The sequence below is a fragment of the Arvicanthis niloticus genome, chromosome 4 (genome assembly GCF_011762505.2).
Source record: "Arvicanthis niloticus isolate mArvNil1 chromosome 4, mArvNil1.pat.X, whole genome shotgun sequence".
In the NCBI taxonomy this organism is placed as follows: domain Eukaryota; kingdom Metazoa; phylum Chordata; class Mammalia; order Rodentia; family Muridae; genus Arvicanthis; species Arvicanthis niloticus.
In genome coordinates this window covers 112,302,113-112,325,599 of record NC_047661.1, presented here as the reverse complement: position 1 = coordinate 112,325,599, position 23,487 = coordinate 112,302,113, and the positions used below count along the sequence as shown (strand labels likewise).

The following is a 23,487-nucleotide window of genomic DNA, read 5'->3' as shown; positions in this document are numbered from 1 at the left end:
GCAAGTATCTAGCATGATAAACATACCATGAATGTTTGTTGGCTGAGTACACAAGAGCATACTCATAGCAAAAGAACATTTTCTCTCAGGACACACCCACAATTTGTCATCCCATGAACCATCCACTCGAGTCCTTCCAAAGAATGCAACATAGAATAACCATACAGGAAAATTTCCTTGTTCAGCTTCTCTATGTAATACAAGACTCATAAAGCACAAAGACATTCGTCATCTGTTTGCCCATTCCTTGTCTTCAAAAACTAGAAACCAAATTCAATGCTCTTGACAGGCAGGGATTTTCTTTTTATTTATTTAAAACCCAGTACTTAGAAGTTAACCAGTGTTCAATAACTAAACAAACAAAAGGAAGGTTGTTTTGCAGACCCCAAATGAGAAAGCACAATACTGAACTCTGACTGCAGCCAACATAGCCCAGAGACTCCCTGGGATGAAGTAGACATTCCCTGACAGCCATCCTGCCTTCCTTTTCTTTCTTTTTTTTTTTTTTTTTTTTAATTATTTGGAGAGGATCATTAAGGTAGTAGGAAAAAAGTCATATAACCTGTCAAATGCTTATTATTTGAAAATCATCTTCTGAATCAGCTGAGATAAATGATGCTAAATTTCTAACTGCAAAATATTTTTTTAAAAAAGATGAGAAGGACTTGACCAGTAGCATATAGTTTTAAAAGCATAAAACACAGAAAGAAAAAAAAACTGTGAAGTCAGACTATCTGATTCAGATACCTGCACAATAAAAAGCCAACAGCCAAGGAACAGCGACCTGTATTGTTACCGTTGTTGTTGTTGTTGTTGTTGTTGTTGTTGTTGTTGTTGTTGTTGTTTTGCAGAGCCAAACAGTTAACTATTTGTATGATGCTGGGGATACAGTTTTTCCTGATATCATTTGTGTCAATAGTCTTGAGGCTGTCTGGGTCCAGGGATGGTCTTCTTGCTATTTCCTGGCCTCCGTCCAGAGCAATGTCATTAACTCAAGAGCATTTGTCCTTGAATAAAATACTGAGATCTGATTCTTAGGCCTGCTGACACGTTAGAGATACTTAAAGTAACTCCTACTTCCATGAGAAAGAACATCAGTGGGCTTTCAAATCTGCCCCATATATTCTGTTGTACCAACTGCAAATAGAAGTGGAAGATTACAGTTTCCTTCTTGGCTGACTCTTCTAATTTCGTCATATTAATAAAAAGTAATTTGAGAACCAACATCTTGCTTAGGTCATCAGGACTGTGTTAAAATACAATAATATCCTGAAGATAATTTGAAGAGTTTCCATCTAGAATGTTCTCTGCTATCATTGTGGAACAGCATCCCCACACTGTTCTTAGCTACTCAGATCATCTTTCTGTTCCCGAAACCCGTTAAGTTCTGTCCTACCTAGAGATGTGCCATTGGGTGTTAGCTCAGTCAAAAGACTTCTCTACAGTATTTGCAGAGACAGCTCCATCTCACAATTGAGAGGTAAGCTTAAATGTGTCCACTTCGAAAAGACACCCTCTGACCATCCAAGTCAATGTGGTCATTTAGACGCCACTTTACAACATTTTAATTCTGTGCCCAGCATTGCAGTCCTATGATGCCAAGCTGTGTGTCCCACCTTGAGCATGAAGATTATACGGCTGGTTATCTCTTTGCAGTGGTATCTCTGGTATATAAAGCAGAGTCTGGCACATGGAGGTGATCCTATAATCACATAATAGTGCCTTAACAACACAATGATGGTCTGAAGACCAGCTCCTACATTTTCATGTAGCTTCCATGATGAAGCATGAAGCAAGATGTCATATAGGGAATAAAATGTTTCTGCAATGTAGCACATTAGTCTAGAAACTCAATTTAAGGTTGTTATTATTGTTTTCATATAAGAGTCCAAGATTATGGAGTCTGGGCGAAAGCTAAGACATAAAATACACAAAGTCTGAACCATTTCTGCAAACATGGTGTACACCCAGTGAGCAAGTTATGATTTTACTTTCCAACTGCAACACAATTTCCAGATTTGAGTATTGCTTTGAAGCCTAGAAGACTATGAAAGACGTTTGATCTCTCGATTCAGTTTTTTCCAAAGGCATTTTATAATCTAGCAGTAAAAGATGACAAACTAGAAAATATCAAATCATAGTTCCAAAAGGCTTAGGGAACCTTCAAAGGAAATCTTTTAATACTAGTGCTTTCTCCACTAGTAAATGTTTCCAACTTCTACCCATCTCCACGGAAGGTTTCATGAAGTCATGTTCATTATATAATATATAATATTATATATATAATATATATATTATAATGAATTAATTAAAGCATCAAACAAGTTCTGCCTCCCAAGAGCCTTGTCAAGAAACATGGATGCCATTCACTGAACCACAAACCCCTCTTCCTTAGGCAAACTTTCTGTCATGCAACCCACTAAGCAAATGTAAACTCACCGGGTCCTGGTTCAGTGTTCCCAAACTGCAGGGTGTGCATGTAAAGAATGGAGCACAAAATAAATAGTTTTGAAAGCATAATTAGCAGAAGGAAGAAAGGAAGGAAGGAAGGCAGACAGAAAGGGAAGGAGGAAGGGAGGAAAAAAGGAAGGGAGGGAGGGAGGGAGGGAGGGAGGGAGGGAGGGAGGGAGGGAGGGAGGGAGGGAGAGAGAGAGAGAAAAGAAGGAAAGAAGGAAGGAAGGAAGGAAGGAAGGAAGGAAGGAAGGAAGGAAGGAAGGAAGAAGGAAGAAGGAAGGAAGGAACCTACTTTAACAAGACTATTACTAGATAGATATAATTATAATGTAATTTTTAAAAAGTCAAATAAGGAAGGTGATGTTGACAAGCCTCCATCAGTGGACTGCATGCTAAGGGTTCTGTGGCTTCTGCTGATTTGCATCTGGGCTCTCTACACGATACAAATTAAGCAACTCTTCTTGTATCCAGAATAATTTACTCAAACCTCTCACTTCTCTCCTTGTTTTCCAAATAAAAAATGTTTGGCATTAATTTTCAATTTTTATCAATCCACATGCATAATAGAGCAGCATAACAATTCTTCATTATACTAATGGGGGAAAAATTAACTTGACATCAAGCCTAATTGAGTAAAACCTCACTAATTCTTCTAAATAGGGATAAGTCTTGCTTGATTAGTGAAAGCAATTTTGTATAGAACATGTTTAGATAAATGCACTCACTGATTTCAGAACGTACACTAACAAACAAGGCTGCAACAGCAAGCATCAGTGTGGGCAGATCCCAAAGAAAACCCACCACCATCTATGGGGAGTGATGTGGCTTGTCACTTACAGAAGAGAATGTTTTTAGATTGGCATTTTTTTTTTTTTAGATCTTAAAAATTAAATTAAAACTTTAGAATTGTGTATAAAAAAACACCTCAAAGACAGATCTTATAGACATTGCCAAGATAGATACAGCCTAGCCTATAGTCAAAGGGAACAAATTGTAATTAATTGATGAGCCCGTGACAGAGGCAAAATTAACAAGGATTCATTCTGTAGGCAATCCTCCCTTCGCTGCTGGTCTTGTTCTTCTGTAATCAGAACTGAGAGCAATGCTTCCATTAGGAAGCTATGTGGAGCGTGGGGAGCAGGAAGCTGGGATGCAAGACTCCAGGATGAGATCTCAGGTTGACTTGACCACAGAGGCACCTAAGATACTTCTCACAGACAGGATTTGGCCCTGGCTTCTCAGTACTCTTAGCACAGACACCTAGAGGAAATTAACTGACTTCTGGTTTGTACGTGATTCAAATTATATGACTTAAAATATTAAACAGAGACAGAGGGTGCAGCTCACTCCTGTAATTCCGGCACTTGGAATGTAAAAGCCGGAAGATCGTGACTTTCTGGGCGACCGGGAGAGACACAGCCTCAAAAAATAGTGTTTTAATTTTAAAAATACTAAATAGTTGATATGTGGCAGACGATATGGGGGTAGGGCTAAAAATGACAGGGTTGACATTATATCCATTTCTTCTAAGCCAGAGCATCCAGGTAGCCCTGACCATGACTAAAGATGTTTCCTTTGGGAAGTTGAATCCAAGAGCCACAGAGCTGAAATTGAGCTCCATCCTGAAGACAGATATGTAGTCATAATACTTTTAGTGGCCCAGTAGCACAGATATCCAGGAATATACTCCAGCCTCCTCACCCTCCAGGCCAAAGGGAAGAAAAAATGATCCACTCCCCCTCCCAAAAAAACTTAGAATGAGCTCCACGTATTCTCATACAGAGCTTCCAGTTCCAGGTCAATCAGAGAGAGTGAGAGAGCAAGAGAGAGAGCAAGCGAGCTAGAAGGCAAGCTAGTAAGAGACACACCCAGAAAGAGATTTCTGTTCCCTGTAACATTTGTAACATTTTTGAATGTTACGTAGGCAGAAAGTGTGTCCCTCCATCTCTCTAAACACATTACCAGTACTCAGAAGAGTACCAGGAACACATTAGATACTTGAGAAATACTTACTAGGTGATTTGATGTATTTAAATCTGTAAGACTCTCACAGAGATCCAAGGATCTCAAAAATACTTCTTATATGCGGAGTATCACTTTATATCAGCTGTTGATATAGTCCACTCTCTGACATCACCTACATTGTAGATAAGTTCCACTTCATTGTATCTTATTTTAAACATAACATGGACAGTAATCAACTTCTGTAAATGGCAGAGTAATTTTTTTCTCTTATTATAAAATCGGTAGGAGACGTTGCACACTGCAGAGGGATGAACAAGGTGGTCCCTCTAGTGGCCTAGAAGTGTAACACAAGCCACCAAGGCCTAACATTCCTAAGGATACAGATCTAGTAGTAACAGCAGCTATTTCCAAGCTGTGCATCCTAGAGGAAGAAAAGTTTCACATACAGAGGTTAGTGTGACCCCTTTGTATCAGAGAAACCAACCTCAAGAGTAGGATGTGACACATCATGTAGTGAGAACTGAGTAACTGAACATGTACACACCCCACATGTCACATGTAATGCTGTTTCACATTTACTAAGTGCTAAAAGAAATCTCAGCATTGGACAAAATACCTAAAAGTTAGAAATGAAACTGTCAACTCCTTTCTAATATCTTGCTGTGATAAATATATTTTGATGATAACAATTTTTAAATTGCCCAAAGTTATAGGTATATGATGGGACACAAAATGTCGTAGACTACTAAATTTCAATCGTCTTGCATATCTGACTACTCTGTGATAAGCCAGAACTGGTTGGATAAATTTAAAAAATAAAATACCACATCCTTTAGATATGCATATTAATTATTCTATGATACCTTTCATTCTTCTTATATTTCAAGAAAACCAAAAATTATAATTTTAAAATCTAGATTACTATATATAGTTTTTGTCCTATCAATATATCAACTTAAAGAACTTTTCTTAAGTCATAATTTTAATAGTTTCTTCCTAATTTCAATTTTGAAAACAATTAACTCTTTTGAAACACTAGCATCCAATATTGTCTATTCAATTCTTGAACCTACACTTGAATTCAAACAAATGAGTTCCATCATTTTAATGGGGTCATCTATAATAAATTATTTTTGTCATATTTAATACCAGAAAACACTTTTTTATTAAGACCACTATAGCTTACTACACAGCACCTGCTGCCTCATGAAGCAATGCCAGGCCTTCAACTTTGTTCTTTACACTCTGTTTACATTTCTGTATAATCTAAAGCACATTGAAAGTAGCAGTATGCTGGCCAGTTTGTTTACACTTTTGTGCTTCCATGATTATTCCTTCAGCAGAATGTTCACAAAATGATCCCTGTAAGAAATCAATGTCAAGACTGCTTAGGCGGCTCATGATACCTGGTCCTCAGGTATGACCCAGGGACATATCTTGCCTTCCCTCTTCAACAGATGTAGAGTTCCTGGAAGTATGGCCTAGAATCCTAGCCTCGTTCCTCTTTGCTCATGGACTCATTGTCGACGTTGGTATTAAAATCCAATAATTTCTATTCCAAAACTGGAGGAATCATGTCACAGGTATGCTGTGCTAACACTCAAGAATCTCATACCATTAATAATCCAGTTCTCTTGTTTGCAAGACAGGATTGACTATTCTATACATTATCAAAATACTCTCTTCTTAGATACCTTCATGCTGGCTCTTCTCATGACCTAACCCTCCACTGACCTCTTGAGGGAGTCTTTCCTGATTGTTCTGCTCAAAGAACCTTCCACAGGGCACTGTCAGTCACCAGGGTTTATTTTCATCAAAATATTTATTGCTTCCTCATAGCTTCTGGTTTCACTCTTTCTACTATTTCCATTACGTAGACTAGAAGGTAGGAGGATGTGTTTGCCTCAAAACCCCCTGTGCTTAGGACACTGAGCAAGTACTCAGTACTTACTGAAAAATGGAGGAAAATTTGCACAAGTCTAGTACAAGTAGTCTTTTCATTGATATATATTTAAACTATGTAAAGCAGGACTCACCTTTGTCATGGTACTTAGATTTACTGCAAACATCCTCAGGCAAAGCTAATTCTAAAGAAAGAGTCTTAGTACCTTAATTAACCCAAGCTTTCCAGCAATTTGGCTAGTTAAAAAGGAGATGTTGGGGGAGGGGAGCAGCAAGATGGCTCAGGAGGTAAGAGTGCTGGCCTGATGATCTGGTTTCAATTCCTGGAACCTATGTCATGGAAGAGATCAACTCCCATAACTTGTTCTCTGTTAATGTGGTCACTAGCCCTTTAAATTTGTTTGTTTGTTTGTTTGTTTGTTTGTTTGTTTTGAGACATGATTTCTCTGTATAGTTCTGGCTGTCCTGGAACTCACTCTGTAGACTAGGCTAGCCTCAAACTATCAGAGATTCATTTGTGTCAGTCTCCAGAATACAGAGATTAAAGGTATGCACCACCACCACCACCACCACCCGGCTCCTAGAAATAGTTTTAAATCCAAAATTCTTTATTGTCAATGTGTCATGTAATAGAACCTGAAGATCCCAATGCTCAGGTCTGGACTAGGGTTTATAATCATTCCTGAAAGAGCAGTCCTGCCTGACCTGGTCTTGCTCATTCTAGGGGACACAGAATAATCTTCCTCGGGATAAGAATTCAAATGTGGCTTCGAATTTTATGCCATCAGATACCTGAAGGAACTTTTATTCCATTTGTTGAGGTTTGTAGTGCTGAGGATTAAACTTAGCCTTGCCCAGACTAAGCAGTTACACCACTATGATATAACCCTCTTTCTTTTACTTCACATTTTGTTTTGAGACGGGATTTCACAAAGCCAGACTGACCTTGAGCTCACTAGAGCCTAGACTGCACTTCACCTTGCAATTTTCCTGCCTAAGCCTCTTAGGGGTTGAGCTTATAGACCTGTGTCTCCATGACTGGTGTAAAAGACTCATTCATAAGTATTTAAGCCAGAGGCTTAGTTGACTGGTTCTTTGGAATCATCACCAAATTTCAGCCCTGATTTCACAAGAACCCACTGCATGATTATGTCTTCAGAAAACAATACTCTTGAGCCAATCCATCTCTCCTCCTAGTAGGATAAATAGTACTGAATGGATCACCAATGTTGTCATCTTGTTTCTAGCATTGTGAAGAAGCAAGACCAGCAGACCATCAGAGAGCAGCATCAAACAGCCCCAGTGCTAAGCAAGCTTCAACTCTCAGGTGTGTGTCCTTGACTTGGTTGACATCTCTAAGTCCAAGTACCTAACCATAGCTGTGCTTAACTCAGCTTTATGAGGATCAAATAAGGTAAGCCATCTACTGTTCAGACACAGACCTGGAGCACATAAAAAAAAAATGTTCATTTTTAAATACTACAGGAAACCATCTATTTGGATATTAGGATGTTCTCTGGTGAATCTTAATTAAAACCATCATTCATTACACTACCTGAGATAATTTCCAGTTAGTTTAATATTAACACAAAGCTACTTGAAACACCCTTGGGAATTTCCCCTCATCCCGTGGAAAGAGAATATGATCAAGCATGTTTTATTTCCAGGAAGAAAATCAAGCATCTTTGTTTTGTTGTTTGTTCCCTACAATGGCTTTCAAATATTTCTTTTTCTACTTTGTATTTCTCCTGGTTGTTTTTCCATCTCATCTCAACTGCTCACTTTTCTAGTATGCTCGACTTCGTAGCTTGTGGATCTGCATTTACTGGATGAGTCACACCGAAGATTTATCCTCTCCATCTGCCTGATGATAATTACAGTGCACACCAGTGTCTCTGTCCTCCCAGCACCCCTTTTTAATCATCTGTCTACTCCATCTGTATTCTATATTGGGTTGGTTACCATCTCTAAGTCCTTGCATCCTAATTAAAACAGTATTTGTCCTTTAGTATATGGGGTGGTAAGATAATTAGTCTATTGTTAAAGGCACAGACCTGGAACACTCAATAAAATATCAACTGTGAGTACGACATAAAATTATCTCTTTAGACATCTCCATATTCTTTTTAAAATCTTACTTAAAAGCATCATTTCTCGCACCACAATAAATAACTTCGTGTTAGTTTAGCACTAGTGTGCCTTCAAAGCCCAAGAAGGAGCCTGACCTTCATCTAAACGCTTTGTTCAGTTTAAAGTGACTGCCTAATAGAAAGCAGACAAAGAGGGTATACTAACAAGGAATTGGAGGTTTAAAAATAAGAAGTCAGTTCCATCCTAAATACTGAAATTATAAGTCTCAGGAGCTATCCATGACTGCTTCCCACTTGTGAAAGAGAGATAGTCCTGGTGACAGGAATAAAGTGATGCTGAGATGCTTGTGGATGAGAAGGGCTGCTGATGGTGCTGACAGTGCTGACGACGGTGCTGATGGTTCTGTCCCAGCAGCTTGGCTCTCCCACACAAGATACCAGTTTTCTTCCCAACAATCCTTTGGCCATAGATAATTTGAGTTTGATTTCTATCACTTGAAATGAAAATGGCCATAATACATAGAGAAGAACCTTTAATTTCAGTAGTTTTTATTTTTAAAAAAAAAAATGAGAGAAAATCAATAATTGCCTAGCATATTACCTGGTGTGAAATACTTGCTCTTAAAAAATGGTACCCATTAATATTCTTCAGACAGTTCAAATATAAATTTTAAGTCAGTTAATTAACGAGCACGGCTTTTGAAACCTTCAAATCTTCTTGCGATTTTGAAATCACTCAGAGGATCCTTTGGTTTGGGATCTTGAAGGAATTGAAGTGGGAGAAATGTCCTGGGCTAATTTTGCTAGCGGTATTGTGTAAATCTAACAGGAGGCTCTGGTACAGTTCAACAATCCTAGAGAACAATGAATCTACAGTTTCTTCATTTTGTAGGCTTAAGCATCCGGAGGGAGAGCAGAAAGAGTGTGAAGTGGCTTATCCGATGAAGGTAGGCATGTTTAACATGTGAGCACATGAAATACTGACTCGACCGCATTTCCTGCTACCTTTATGTGACAACTACACAGAAGAGTAAGAGGAAAATGCACTCAGCATGACATACCTGAAGGGATACAACGCTGACGGTGTCAAAGTGGATGTGTCCGTTAGGCTCGGTGACAGCGGGGTTGGCATAGCAGGTCACTCCGTTGACTGCAGGTAATGGCAACGTTTTGGGTTGATGGGTTTTTTCTTTAGGACCGAAGTCATCATTCCTGAAGTGAGTGTGGTCATTCTACGTGTGAATAAAGCAAGTAGGTTATAAAAAGAAAATAAGATGGCTCCTGTAGGTAAGAAAATGGCCCAATGCTTTTCATTTATAAAAGAAATTTTTTACATCTACTCTATCTGCAATGTAATCTCTTTAAAGTACTAACATTTCTTTTTTAAAGAGATTCCAATGTACTAGATTCTGTGGTTTCTGCTTTCTCTGTGATAGGGGACATATATGTTGTTATCTAATCTATATAAAGTAGATACAAGTTATCCACATCTATTATTTTGCATTAAATCGGGGTTAATAGTTTCTAATTCTTTATGAGTCTGGTATTTTTATTATACTTATCAATATACTGACTTTTATTCTCTTTGTATTTGCTAGTGTAACAGTCAGACTGTTCACATAATACACAATTCTTGCCTTTATCAGACAGCCTAGAAAAGCAAGCTATCAAATCAAGCCTGTTTACCTGGCCGTACGTTTTCAGTAGCATCTTAAGTGTTCTTTCAACAAAGAAAAGCATGTAAAATCCACCAAACACAGCAACTGCCTTCTCAACATAATTGTCAATTTTAGGATTAAATCCAAATGCCTAAGGAGGGGGAGAAAGGACAAGTCAGATGAAACTAAACAGCTTAATTGACTCCTGGAAAACAATACCATAATTTCATAGTATACAATTTTCCTGAAGTTGTAAGTCCACCCTCAAAATAAATACTCTGAAACATGATTAACCAGACCACACATGATGCGTTAAAAACCTTTCTACTAGCAGTCAACCCACAAAGTAAAACCACCAGACCTCACAAATTCCTCTCTAGAACATCCACAGCACTATTTGCCTTGAGTCACAAGCACACAAGATACTAAATGCACATACATAGAACACAGCATTGTCCGAAACACATGATACAAATGTATTTCTACTTTAAAAATGTGTGTTGTGACTCTCATTGGTAACTAGCCAATTGTATGGCCATCCTTAAGTCAGTTAGTCTCCTTAGATTTTTCAGCTTTTTTTCTTTACGTTTGAGAGTTTTCAGTAGGTATTTCTCTTGGGTTCTTTCTACACAACTACTAATAGAAACTATAACTCTGAGAATGTATCCCTCATTTTTATATGCAGATTAAAAACTAGAAGAAGCTTTTGTTATTTTGTAAAACTTAAAAGAGGGGCACAGTCTAAACACTGTCTTTTCTTAATTTGGATCTCATCTCTCGCAGAATACAAGGGGAGATGCGGCCGCTGGGCATATGGCTTTCTCTCATTTGCTTTGGACTCATTCTCTTTCTTTCCCTCTCTTACTTTCCTTTCATTAGCTCTTTTCCCCATTTGGCCATAACAGATAGGAAATAAAGCCGGCATATTGCATATTGATTAAGTAAACCATAAGTGATAATGACTGCAGTCACTATCGAGTAACACACTTTAATCAAAGAAAAAAAAATAAGCTATTCTTTATTTGCTGACCCATGACTGATTTTCTCCTCTCTGTCAATTGAAAAAAAGTCGGGAAGGGGGCCTGTCAACAGAACACACAGTTAACCTCTCATCTTGTTGAGCTGTCATAAAGACAGAAGGGAATTCTGTAGTCCATCTTCAGTAAATTTAGACATTGGATACTCTATAGGAAATAATCAATGAAACTGCAGAAAAATTTAATTTTGCCATATATAGAAGGTAGGATGAAGTGTTGAGTTCTCCAAGGTATCTTAGCACTGTCTAAGCATGCACGTCCCGGTGGCTACCCTCCTGGAACAGTAATTTTGTCTCTGACTCCAACATTCCATAAAGCATGAGATAATCTTTGCCACTTGCTGTGTTTCTGATATCTTTATCCAACGCTTTCTGAACCCATCATAAAATGCCTTGAGGATTATGAAGGCTAAAATGTTTAAAAGAAGCAATTGTTCACAGAAACACACAGTCCACCCCCTTACCTCTGGAATAAGCTGGAAAATGGCATTTGAGAAAAGAGTCCCAATAGCCAGCCCCACAAAATAAGTCAAAATCTTGGGGAAATAAGACTTCTTTATCAAGGGAGTTAAAATCAATCCCAGGAGAGATGCCAGATTGATAATTGTCACTGACAGGAATCCATAGCCCCAGACTATAGGAAAAAGGGAAAAAGAATAAAAAATTAGTTACAACCAAGGAATCAAATGCACATTAACTGTACCACAGCACACTAGCCTTGAAATACCTCCCTTTTAAAGGCTTCAATGAATACCTTCTTTAAAACTAAAAATTCTCATTGAAATTTATACAGAAATTTGAGAACATACAAACGGTAGACTGAACATTAATAGAAATCATGTTTGTAGGGTCTGGGATCTAGCTTGGTTGGTATAACACTTATCATACAGGAAGCCCTGAGTCCAGGCCCCAGCATCACATAAAATCAGTGTGGTGGTCCATGCCTGTAATCCCAGCACTTGGGAGGTAGAATTAGAAGGATCACTATTTCAAAGTCATCTTCCTCTACATTGCAAGTTCAAGGCTAGCCTGAGCTATGTGAAATCATGTCTCCACAGGAAAGGAAATAGGACGCTGTGCTTGTAATTTAAGTGGCCCTGTGCTGTCATCATAAGATCAAGGAGTGTAGACCTTGCAGAGAACTGGAGAATATCTGAAGAAGGACAAATGACCTGCCCTGTACAGTGTAGAGGCTCCAGCTACCTCACTTCATCTGTAGCTCAAGGCTGACCTTAAAGTGTAGCCTTTTGCGCCAGACCTTTAATCCCAGCAGCTGGAAAGCAAAGGAAGGGGCAAATCTCTGTGAATTCGAGGCCTGCCTGGTCTGCAAAGTGAGTCTAGAATCAGACTCACTTCAGAAACCCAGAACGGCCATGGTTCTGTTACTCAGGGAAACCCTGTCTCAAAAATAAATAAATAAATGAGTAAATAAACAAAAGTAGCCTTTTAGAAGAAGAGAAAGGCACTGCTAGATTCAAGGGAGTGATGACGTAAGCTGCTGCCAAGCTGAGTTGAGATGGTGTTGCCTCAAACTGACAATCATGCCAACACTGGGTTTCTCATAATCATTTGTTTGAAGACCCCTGAGATCACTTTTTTAAAAAAATTCTTCTACTTTAAAAAACAAAAACAAAAAACTCCTCAGTTCTCCCCAGCTGGGCCTCCTGGAATCCTCCGGAGTCAGCCGGTGCCTGAGAACATAGATAACAACCACGTGGGAGCGGAGGGAACAGCTGCTTTGCACAACTCACCTTACCAGGCCCAGAGGAAAACTGGGTGATGCTGGTAACACAGAGAGGTGGTTCATCTCTCACTCAGACGCCCAATGGCCACTCAGTAAATGTTGCTGGGGGTGTGGGAGCGTGGGGGCGTGGGGGAGTGGGGGAGTAGGGACTTGGGGAAGTGGGGGAGTTGGGGTGGGCAATGACAAATGCTATCCTAGTTTGGTGCTTGACTAGATGTGCTCCTCAACATCTGGATTGCAGAGGCTTGGCTTAAGAAGACAGTGAAGCGCGCACTGTAGCAGTGTGGTCTGAGATGTACCATGACCACTGCGAGTAAGCTACACATGGCACGTAGCACTGTCTAGAAGATGGGAAAGCTGCTTCTGCATGGCTGGTTTTAAAACATCCACCAGAAAACTCACCTTAAATGTTGGGCCACTTCCTCCCTGGTCCTGTCAGAGCAGTATACAAGTAACACCCAGTGTACAGCAAGTGTCTGTCATGCCAGGTACTATGCTCAATCATCAATGTCTTCTATCCCATTGAACCCTCAAAACCTTGCAAGGAAGATACTACTACCTTCCTCGCACAGTTATAGAAGACGGAACATATAGAGTTCCCATAAGCTCAAATCACAGAGATAAAACTCTGAATTGGGGCTAAAAGTATTGCTGATCTTGTAGACGACCAGAGATCAATTGCCAGCACCCACACAAGGGAAATCCAACCTCCTCTTATGGCCTCTGTGGCTACTGCATGCGAATGGCTCATATTCAAAGAGGCTCACACACAAAGACTCACAGACATAAATTTTAAAAATTAATTTTTGAACATAAACATGGGGGAAAATAAAAAGAGCTGGCGCGATAGATCGCAATTAAAAAGCGCTCGCTGTTCTTGTGAAGGACCCTGGTTTGGTGGCCAGCACCCACATAGGGGCTCACACTGTCTGTAACTCAGTCTCAGGGCATCCCATGTCCTTTCCTGACTTCTTACGGTACCAGGCATGTACATAGTTCACATACATACGGGTACAGTTTTTACAAAAGTAAAATAAATAATATTGTTCCTGGATATACCACACCTTAATAATAAACATAAGTTGTTTATTGTTATTTCCAAAATGCTGAGTAAGCAGACTTCTTCCTTCCTTTAGCTCGCTGCACAGCAGTAAGCAGAACAGACTTAGGGTTAGAGAGCCCTGGGCTCTCTGTCCCCCTTAGGCAATGCATCTATGCAAACTGCTTTAAGGGAGTAGGCATCAGATAGATCCCTGGTAGACAGATGGACAGACAGATGCATAGAGAAAAGAAGTTCTAGATAGAATTATGTGCTTTTCACTTAAATATTTAAGAGGGCCAACTTCATGGTTCTTCTTCCTCTCCAAGACAAAGACTTGGTGGACTCTACTCACCCACATACCAGAGGAAACCATTCATTGGGACTTTAAACCTTGGAATGAGGGAGCATCCTGTGGCAAGAACTAATTAGTCCCCTCCCCTTTTCTAAACTGTCCTGTGCTTAGAGATAGCTCAATCCAGCCAATTCTGAGGGACAAAGGGAAACCACTCTACCCAAGAACAGGAAAGTTTTGGTTCTGCCAGACAAACTTGAATTCTAGATCCCCTCCCAACTGGTTGCATCTGTCTCTTTGCATGGTGTGTGTGTGTGTGTGTGTGTGTGTGTGTGTGTGTGTGTGTGTATACTTGAGAATGTGAGCTAGTCCACGTGTGTGTGTGCATGTATGTGTATGCGGATATATATGTGCACACAGGCATGTGTGTGTGTGTGTGATGCTTTCAACAAAACATGGTCAAGTGTTGAGATCCTGCTTTTCTTGCCTTCTTATTCTTTCACTAAGCAGAGAAAAAGAATGTGTTCCTGCAGTCCTGGATGAACTTGCTCTGCAGCATCAGTTTCATCTCTCTGGAGCTTACAGCTCCATCATTGCTTGTATTGTGTCAGACAGTATGATTTTCAAGGCTTCTTCGAGTAGAGTCTTTGATGCTTGCATCTTATTTGAATTAAGTAGTGTTGTATGAACTCATCCAGAAATAAAGCAATTTTGGACCTTTCAGTTACTACTAAGATATCGTTCATTTCTCTCCCAAAGAAGTAAATTTATCATTGGTTTTTACTGCGTATATTAATGTGGTTTTTATAAGGCAAATGAAAGGCAACTTCAAAAAATGAGAAAATGTAAGATCTCTGAGACTACTTTATCGTCCCACTAAAATGTCAATATAAACATATCCAGAACTTTTTGTGTCATGGCTCCTTGGAATTAGACTTAGTTTTGATTCTTTTAGTCCCTTGGATGACCTTAGATTCAACTCACAAGCAGTGAGAAGTTATAGTCAGAATCTACTACATTTGGTTATTTTTAATTTCCTTGTGAGAAAGTAACATTACAGAAGGGCCAGGGAAGATCCTGTACCTACGACCATGTGTATAAGATGCTGAGGGCAGATCTGTAGATATGAATGCTTGCTGCACAGTCATGAAGATCTTATTTCAAGTCTAGCATCCATATCAAAAGCCTATACATGCCATGTCAAAAATCCACATGTGCCTATAACACCAGTGTTTCAAGGGACAGGAGAACAGCTGGGACTTGATGGCCACCAGCCTAAGCTCAGGGTCAGTGAGAGCCCCTGTCTCAAGCAAATGGAGAGTGATAGATCAGGACCATTGACAGCATCCTCTGACCCCCAAATGCACACAAGGGCACTCTACCCCATACGTGTTTATAATCTCCACACATGCACCCAGACATACATAGACACAAGTGCACACACAAAAAGATCAAAGACATAATCTTCTCAAGCTGTACCATGCAGGGTTCCAGTCACACATATTGGCTCATTTTGATGCTACCCACAATTCCCCAGTAAAGGAGCTGTGATTCCACCCTCCTTACAGATGAAGTGACTCGGGCAGAAAGATGCTAAGCAATTGCTCAAAACCACACATCTGCACTAAAATAAAACCATGAAGTATCGCATCAAATGACCATCCATTGCCAAACTAAACAAATTAACAGAGACAAGCACTCCACTCTCTTTGTTGGATTTTCTGTCCAAATATTTGGTACCTTTCTGATCTCGAAACTGAGAACTGTTGACTTTTCTACTTTATAGCTTTGCAGTGTTGACCCTAGAGTTCCCTCTCACTTCCTGCTTCCTACTTTCTGTTCTTGTCTCCTGGCTCCACCTGACATAAAATAACCTGAACAGGTAGAGTTAGAAAAGACCTATCTATCTATCTATCTATCTATCTATCTATCCATCTATCCATCTATCCATCTATCTATCTATCTATCTATCTATCTATCTATTTAATCTAGCTAGCTATCATCTATCTATCTATATCATTTATTTATCTATCTATATAATCTATCAAGCTATCATCTATCATCTATCTATCATCTATCTATAATCTATCATCTGTCATCTATCTACCATCTATCTACCTATCATCTCACTTGTTTGCTTGCTCTCTCACTCTTTCTTGCTCTCTCACACTCTCACTCTTACACCGACTCTTCCTCTGTAGCCCAGACTGATCTTTAACTCACGGTGATCCTCCTGGCTCAGGCTCTGAAGTGCTAGGATTGCAGGCCTAAGCCACCTCATCCAGATTTAGAAATACTTTTGAATCTCAGTAACTTTCCTTTACTGGAGTCACTTCCTGAAACCTCGGGCCTTAGGCAATACTGAAGTCAATGTTGTTCTAGGTACTTTATGAGTGTTGTCATTTAATACTGGTAACAACACTGTGAGAAAGGAACTAGATTGAGGAAACTGAGGTAAAAAGGGGCGTCAAAGTATGTTTCCAGGATGGCCAGAAAATCATGGAGTTGGACTGAGAAGTCTGTGCCTTTATTGGTCTATATTGCTAGTAATGATAGTATATTGAAAATTTCATTGCATTTATTTTCAAATGTAAAGCATAAAGTATCACAATGTAAACGTCTTAAGGAAATGCAAACATACTCTAGCCAGCATTTGTAATTCCCGTATCTCCTTTCATATGCAAATGTTAGAGGTTAGAAACTCCATGCTTCAAGGGTTCAGCCAGAAGCCTGGTAGTGTCCTATGCCTTCCATCTCAGCTGCAGACAAACTGACAAGTTTTGAAATAACAGGACAGGCAAAGGGTGATGACAATTGACTCATCAATTAAGCCAAATAGTTAATAAATAACCTTGTATGCACATCACATGGCTTAAAATCAAGAAATGGTTCCATCTTGACACCTAAGAGGTAGACATCTAGGGCCCTGATTCTCAACCTGTGGGCCACAACTCCCTTGTGGGTCATATATCAGATCTCCTACGTATCAGATATTTCCATTATGATTTATAACAGTAGCAAAATTATAGGCATGGAGTAGCAATGAAATAATTTTATGGCTGGGGTCGCTACAACATGAGGAACCGGATTACAGGGTGACAGCATTAGGAAAGGTGAGGACCACCGCTCTTAAGGGAACAAAGAAGACTGAGGAAAAAAAGAAGGAAAGTGGGAAGGGAGGGAGGCTTGGGGATAAATATGGTCAACGTATTATTGTGTATTTGCATGAAAACTCCATATGTAACAGAGCACAATGTTTGATGAATCTATACAATAAAAACTAAATGAATAAGTAAGAAGAGAAGACTGGGTTGTGGAATGTTAACGCGTGCTAAGGGCAGTCTTGATCCCACAAGCAGAAGCGCGTGGCATACAAAGCTTGCAAGAGTTCCCAATATTCTTATCTAAAAACTTGCTGACTCTTATTTTATCAGGAGGTTTCTCACAACTTAATTAAAAGCAATAAATGAGAAAAGGGTACGTATGAGCTTTATCTCCTGCTGCCTCTCAGACTTTCCTATGGGCTGAGAAAGCGGCTTCCGGGTACCTTCGGAAATACTGGGCTTTGCGCTGTGCTTCTGCAGATCTTCGCAGGGATGGAAGTTCAACTGCTGTAAGATCGCGGGGCAGATGGCAGAGAAGTTGGAGCTGGTTATCTGCGTGACGTTTGAGAAACCATGAAGAGAAAAGATGTCTTCTGCTGACAAACACTGAAACAGAGCAAACAAAGGCAAGAAGTAAAGCAGTCAGCACTCGTGGGTGAACACTAAACCTTAGACTGTACGTATTCCTTAGACGTACGGTATTCCGTCCAGGTACACAGAGCTGCAACTGAACCAGAGCCCCCTACAGAAATGAGTGGACCAGTTCGCTCCCCTTTAAATCCAGAAAGAAACAAACAAAATAGCAAAAGAATTATTTAATCTACAGCCTACCTGATGTAAACAAAATGAGATTAAAAATCGGTTTAGAAGTTGAGAAAGACTTCAAAAATAATCAGAGTTGGGCTGTGGCTATAACTCCAAGTAGGGGAAAGGGCTTGCCTAGCATACACAAAGTCTGGGTACCCTAGGACTACAAAACACGAAATGAGTAAAAACACACTGATAACATTTGAACACGGGGCTCTGAGATGATTTTTTTTCTTATTGTCTCAATTTACCTTTTTAATTATTTAAATGGATATTTTGTGGGTGCTTTCAGAGCAGCTTTTTAGCAGTCTTTGTTGATGGCTGCTTGGTTCCTACAGTTTCATAGTTTAAAAATATATCCATCAATATAGCAATAATAGTTCCAATGTGTAAAAAATGTTTTAAATTATATCTTAGCATAAACTATTGTTTACTAAATTATTCTAAATGTTGATGATTAGCATTTCTATATTATAGTTTTGCAGATAGTGCTGGGCCACTTAAAAATTCATTAACTTTTTAATGAGGCAAAGAATTCTCATTAGAAAAAGAAATCTCTGCAAAAAACAATTTTTTTAAAGGGTCATTTACTCTCGTGTGCACTTTCACTGTAAAATGGATGAAACATTAATAAATTAGTGTCATGCAAATTGGAAACTGTGAGAAACCCATTCCCTCAAACAGAAGCCTGTCTTTAATAAAATACAGATGAGAGATGTTTTTGTCTCTGTCAGTCACTATTTAACTCCACTAAAATCTTAGCTTTGCACCATAAACTAGACTGTGTTCCTCAAAATTCATGTCAGACCCTAATCCACAGTGTGTGACATATGGAGACAGTCTCCTGTAAATTATTAGCGTTAGAAGAGGCTGTGGAAGAAGGACCCAGTTCCACTGGGATGAAGGGACAGTAGAGAGGACACAGTCAGAAGGAATCCATCTACAATCCACTGAGCAGCCTGCACCAGCAAGTCATGTCCTAGCACTTTGATCTTGGACTTTCAGTCTCTAGAACTATAAAAACATTGATTTCTATTGGTTAAGGTGGGGCATATCACCATGGCAGCCTGTTCTGAATAATACACCATAGATGGTATTGAGTTGAGAATGTAAAGATCTATTTGGGGGCTAGAGAGATGGCTCCGCAGTTAGAGCAGTCTGTGCTCTTGCCGAGGACCTTGGTTTCCAGCACCCACAAGAGGCTACTCACGGCCACCTGTAACTCCAGCTCCAGGGCATCTGAAACCCTGTCCCAGGAGTAGTGGAAACCCCATACACATGGTGCACATACAGATAAGCAAGACACACAGAGATACACAGAAATAAAAATAATATTTTAAATTAATATATTCTACCACAAAGCCCTTAAATAACTCTTACAATAAAAACAATGAAATTAAAAATTCTAAACATCAATGCAGGAAACCAGTGCTATTGTCAAGGAAAAAATGAAAAGACATTAATTATGTCAAACTGAAGGCAATTGTCAGAAACTAAAATGGCAATTACTTTACAGAAAATGCATGCTCGGAGTTTTTTCCTTTTTTGAAAGATTTTTTTTTCTTCCCTTTAATTTTTGAGACTTTAATATTATATTTTTCTCATCCCTTTCCTCCCTCTAAATTCTCTCAAAAACTCTTCCTCGCTCTCTTTCAAAGTCCTAGTCTCTCTCTTCACACACACACACACACACACACACACACATATAGTGGTAAGTATATAATGTTTAAGAATATAACAAGTGTGTATAAGCTATGCCCTATTCGTCCCATCCTCTCCTCTGGTGTATGGTAACAGCTGTGAACTGACCACCAAACAACCAACACTGATCTACTAATAAGGCATCCCTACAGCTGCAAGGGGGAGCCTAGAGCAATAGATGAAGAAAACAACTGGATAGCCAATCAGGGAAAGGTAAGAAAGTACAGCTCATTCATAACCAGGAAGATGCCTGACTCAGCAACTAGAGAGCATACTTGGAACAGTCATGATTCCAGGAATTAACAGGTATGCTAGCACGAAGACAGAATGGTACTGGTTCCTGACAAGAAACTCTTAACCTGCATGGACTTCAGGTTCCTCCAACTAAAATAAACAATGTTCAAAGACGTCTCAGAACTCAAGCCCTAAGTCATTCAAAATGAGATAACTCTAAAGGAATTCTTTTTGGATCCAAATTGTAGATCAGAAAGTCAACTTGCTAAGACAGAGTCCGTATTTCTCAATGAAGTAGTGGTTTAAATGCCATGGCTTTTAAAGATGCCCTGATTGCCCATTGTGCGTTATTAAAAATGCAATCAATACAGTTAAATAAGTATAGAATGAATGAGAGAACTTAGGACTGTCATGATCAATCAGTTTTTACATAGAATTTTTGCTGCCCAGGCGGTCAGAAATCACAATACTTGACAGTAGCAACTGCCCAGTAGGCAGTCAGATGTCAGATGCAGAGAGGTGGCAAACCTTGAGGCTCTGGTTGCTTTTTTTTTTTTTTTTTTTTTTTAGGATGAGAACAGACTATCAAAACAGAATTGATGCAGACCTGATAGGCTTAAAATCTAAAATTGCTTACCCACTAAGAAGTGGGATGCAAATAATTTTGGACAATGGCCTATTTTCATCTGTCTCAGTCTTGATTTACTAAATTAAACCCAACACTAGAGAAGACAGTATCTATGAAGAGGGCAGAGTCTCCACTGCAGGGGCAAACAGGATGCGAGCCCAGCGCCTATGTGGAGAGGGCTCAAAACTGGTTGGACCAGTGACACTGCTGAGGAAGTCTGACCCCTCTAGGGCACATCCCTTCACCTTCTGGGAATTCCTGGGTCACAAGAGGTCCTGGGAAAGCAACTCAGGGGTGATAGAACCGAACGTATCACCTTGAGACTATTCAGCAAACATCCCCCAGACTATCATAATCATCCATAACAGCTTTGCTTTTTATTTTTTTTGCTATTTATTTTTGCTATTTTATTTTTATTTGCTATTTATTTTTTTACATGATATTCCTATTCTCTAGAGTTCCAGCCAGACTTTCCAGTGCCTTCTAAGCTCTGTGCCCCTGGGGACTAACCAGTCTGCAGACACTCTGACGTCAAGGGTTGCTATTTGCTCACCTCAGCCACAGTACACTGATCTGGAGCAAGTATCTATATAGATACCAAAGAGAGCTACTCATGGTGGGAAAGGGGGCTTAGGTCGCATTACACGCGAAGCCCCAAATTATACTCAAAGTGGTTCTAGCAAATAGCTTCAAGCATTCCTGCTTCTGTGTCCGCTATTCTTCCCTCATCAGAGCTTGACTCTCCTTGCTTCATCTCCAGCAACCATTAAGGGATGGAAGGAGAGGGAGAGAGAAATTACAAGATCCTCCCTTCGCATTTTCTACAAATAAAATCTGTACAGTAAAGTACTATTATAATAATTTGTTTTCTTATAATGAATCCAAGGAGTATGGCAAGACTTGAAGGGCTAGGCTTCCGATACTCACAAAGACTCTTCTTGGCTGAATTTTAGTCTGAGCTTGGGCCTCAACCTTGATGCTCCTTGTTACTGGGTCAGCATCTCCATGCTCTAGCAAAGATCTCGCAGTTATTTAGAAAGAATCCTCCCACTCTTAATGGCCGATTGCTTTCAAGTCAAACTCTCCCTCTCCGACCCTTAGTACCTGTCACATTGACCTGCCTTTGGGGTGGATTCTGTCCTTTAATCAAAATATTTCCTGTATTTGTGTTTCCTCTTGGTAAAGTTCTACCCACAGATGCTTCCCATCCCAGCTCCTTGGCTGCTTCAAGCTGTTTGGAGAGACTCCAGTTCTATGCTTTTCCCTGTAATCTGTAATTTTGAATGGACTTCACTGACCACTGATTACAGTGGGCATATAAGGAGGGTCTTTTCAGGCAAAAAGAGTATTTGAATCAATGACCTCAGTAAAGATGAGAGAACATTGACTAATTTATGAAAGGCTTGACCAGGGCAAAGGGCAGATAAATGGGGACTTTTCCTATCTCACTGCCTGGAGACCATATTCTTTTCTCTGGGCCCCAGTCTGGAATTTACACCATCAACTCCCAGGATCTTAGGTCTTTACACTCAATTACAATGAGATCTCTAGTTTGCAGACCATAGATCCTGGAACTTGTCTTCCTGATGGTCTTCTTCCCCACCTCTCTCTCCCTCTATCCCTCTCCCTCTATCCCTCCCTCCCTCCCTTCCTCCCTCTCCCCCCCACTTTACTCCCTCCATCCATGTTCTGTTTCTCTCTCAAAGGATTTAAGAATGTATGGATTAACAAAGATCAGGCCATCTTTTGACCTTACTGGTTCCATTTCTCTGGAAAACCCTGGTCAATGCACCTGACTGAAATGTGCAGGTCAATGGCATGGCCATCATGCTTGATTGTTGTTAAAGATAACCACAGTTTGACAGCACTCAAAGTGGTAAAAAGAAATTCTTACACTGTCATAACTGTAGTTTTCTTTACCAGTGATCAAGTATGACGGCCACGTCATTACAGTACACATTGCATTGATTGCTTCCTTCTTTACACAGATATTTATTGAAACCAAAAATCTGACAAGAATATTAATGAAATAAGTAGAAGGTAGAAGAAGCTAGAAGCAGGGAAGAAATAGAACAGAAACAATAAGTCATAGCACCCCCTTCCATCAAGAGACCTCAGCAATAGTGGCGGTGAGGGGAGGGGAGACCCATATACACCAAGAACTGTAGAAGCAGAGTGGGAAATAATATACTCTTATGAAATATGATAACTAACAAAGAAGTCTTATGTGAGGGAGAAGTTGTATGCAGAAGAAATCATAAGAAACAACTGAGACTAAAACTCCAGGCAGACGGAAAGTGGGCGTTGGTCCTGGTATGACATTCGGCAGCAGGGTGGCCAGTTGCATTTCAGGCATCTGAATTCGTAATGCCTGCAGGACACCAGATGGTGATGAGTGACGAGTTTCCTTGAGAACCACAGAAGCCAGAGATAAGGCTGTATCTGTCTTCTGTGGGGCAGTGATAGTAGGGTGGGGGTGGGGGAGATAGTCAGGAGAAAGCACGCTTTAGAAGAGAGCACGTGCCTGGGGAAATACAGAGCACACTTGTAGAAAAGCAGGGAAGAGACCTAGCAATAATGACAGCTATGTGCCATCCCAGCACTCAGAAAGGTGAGGCACTGAATCATGAGATGGTTGAAGACCAGCCTGGGCTGGGACCATCTCAAACAAAACACAACAGAGAGGTGAGAATACAGCCGAGCTTCTGAGTGGCTGCCTAACCTCTAAAGCTTTAGGGTTAATCCCTGGTACTACCACTACCCCCACCCCTACCACCTCTGAAGAGAGAGAGAGAGAGAGAGAGAGAGAGAGAGAGAGAGAGAGAGAGAG

General features: G+C 40.0%; 1 protein-coding gene across 3 annotated transcripts in view; it reads right to left on the bottom strand.

Annotated features, from left to right (window-relative positions):
• Window positions 1-23,487, bottom strand: part of Slc39a8 (solute carrier family 39 member 8) — a 60,542-nt gene that overhangs the window by 15,643 nt on the left and 21,412 nt on the right. For all 3 annotated transcript variants that reach the window (XM_034501347.2, XM_034501349.2, XM_034501350.2), the window contains exons 3-6: window positions 17,731-17,893; window positions 11,570-11,739; window positions 10,098-10,220; window positions 9,473-9,643 (exon numbers count right to left, since the gene is read on the bottom strand). In XM_034501347.2, the coding sequence (XP_034357238.1) occupies window positions 9,473-9,643; window positions 10,098-10,220; window positions 11,570-11,739; window positions 17,731-17,893 (627 nt within the window). The remainder of the gene's footprint in view (window positions 1-9,472; window positions 9,644-10,097; window positions 10,221-11,569; window positions 11,740-17,730; window positions 17,894-23,487) is intronic.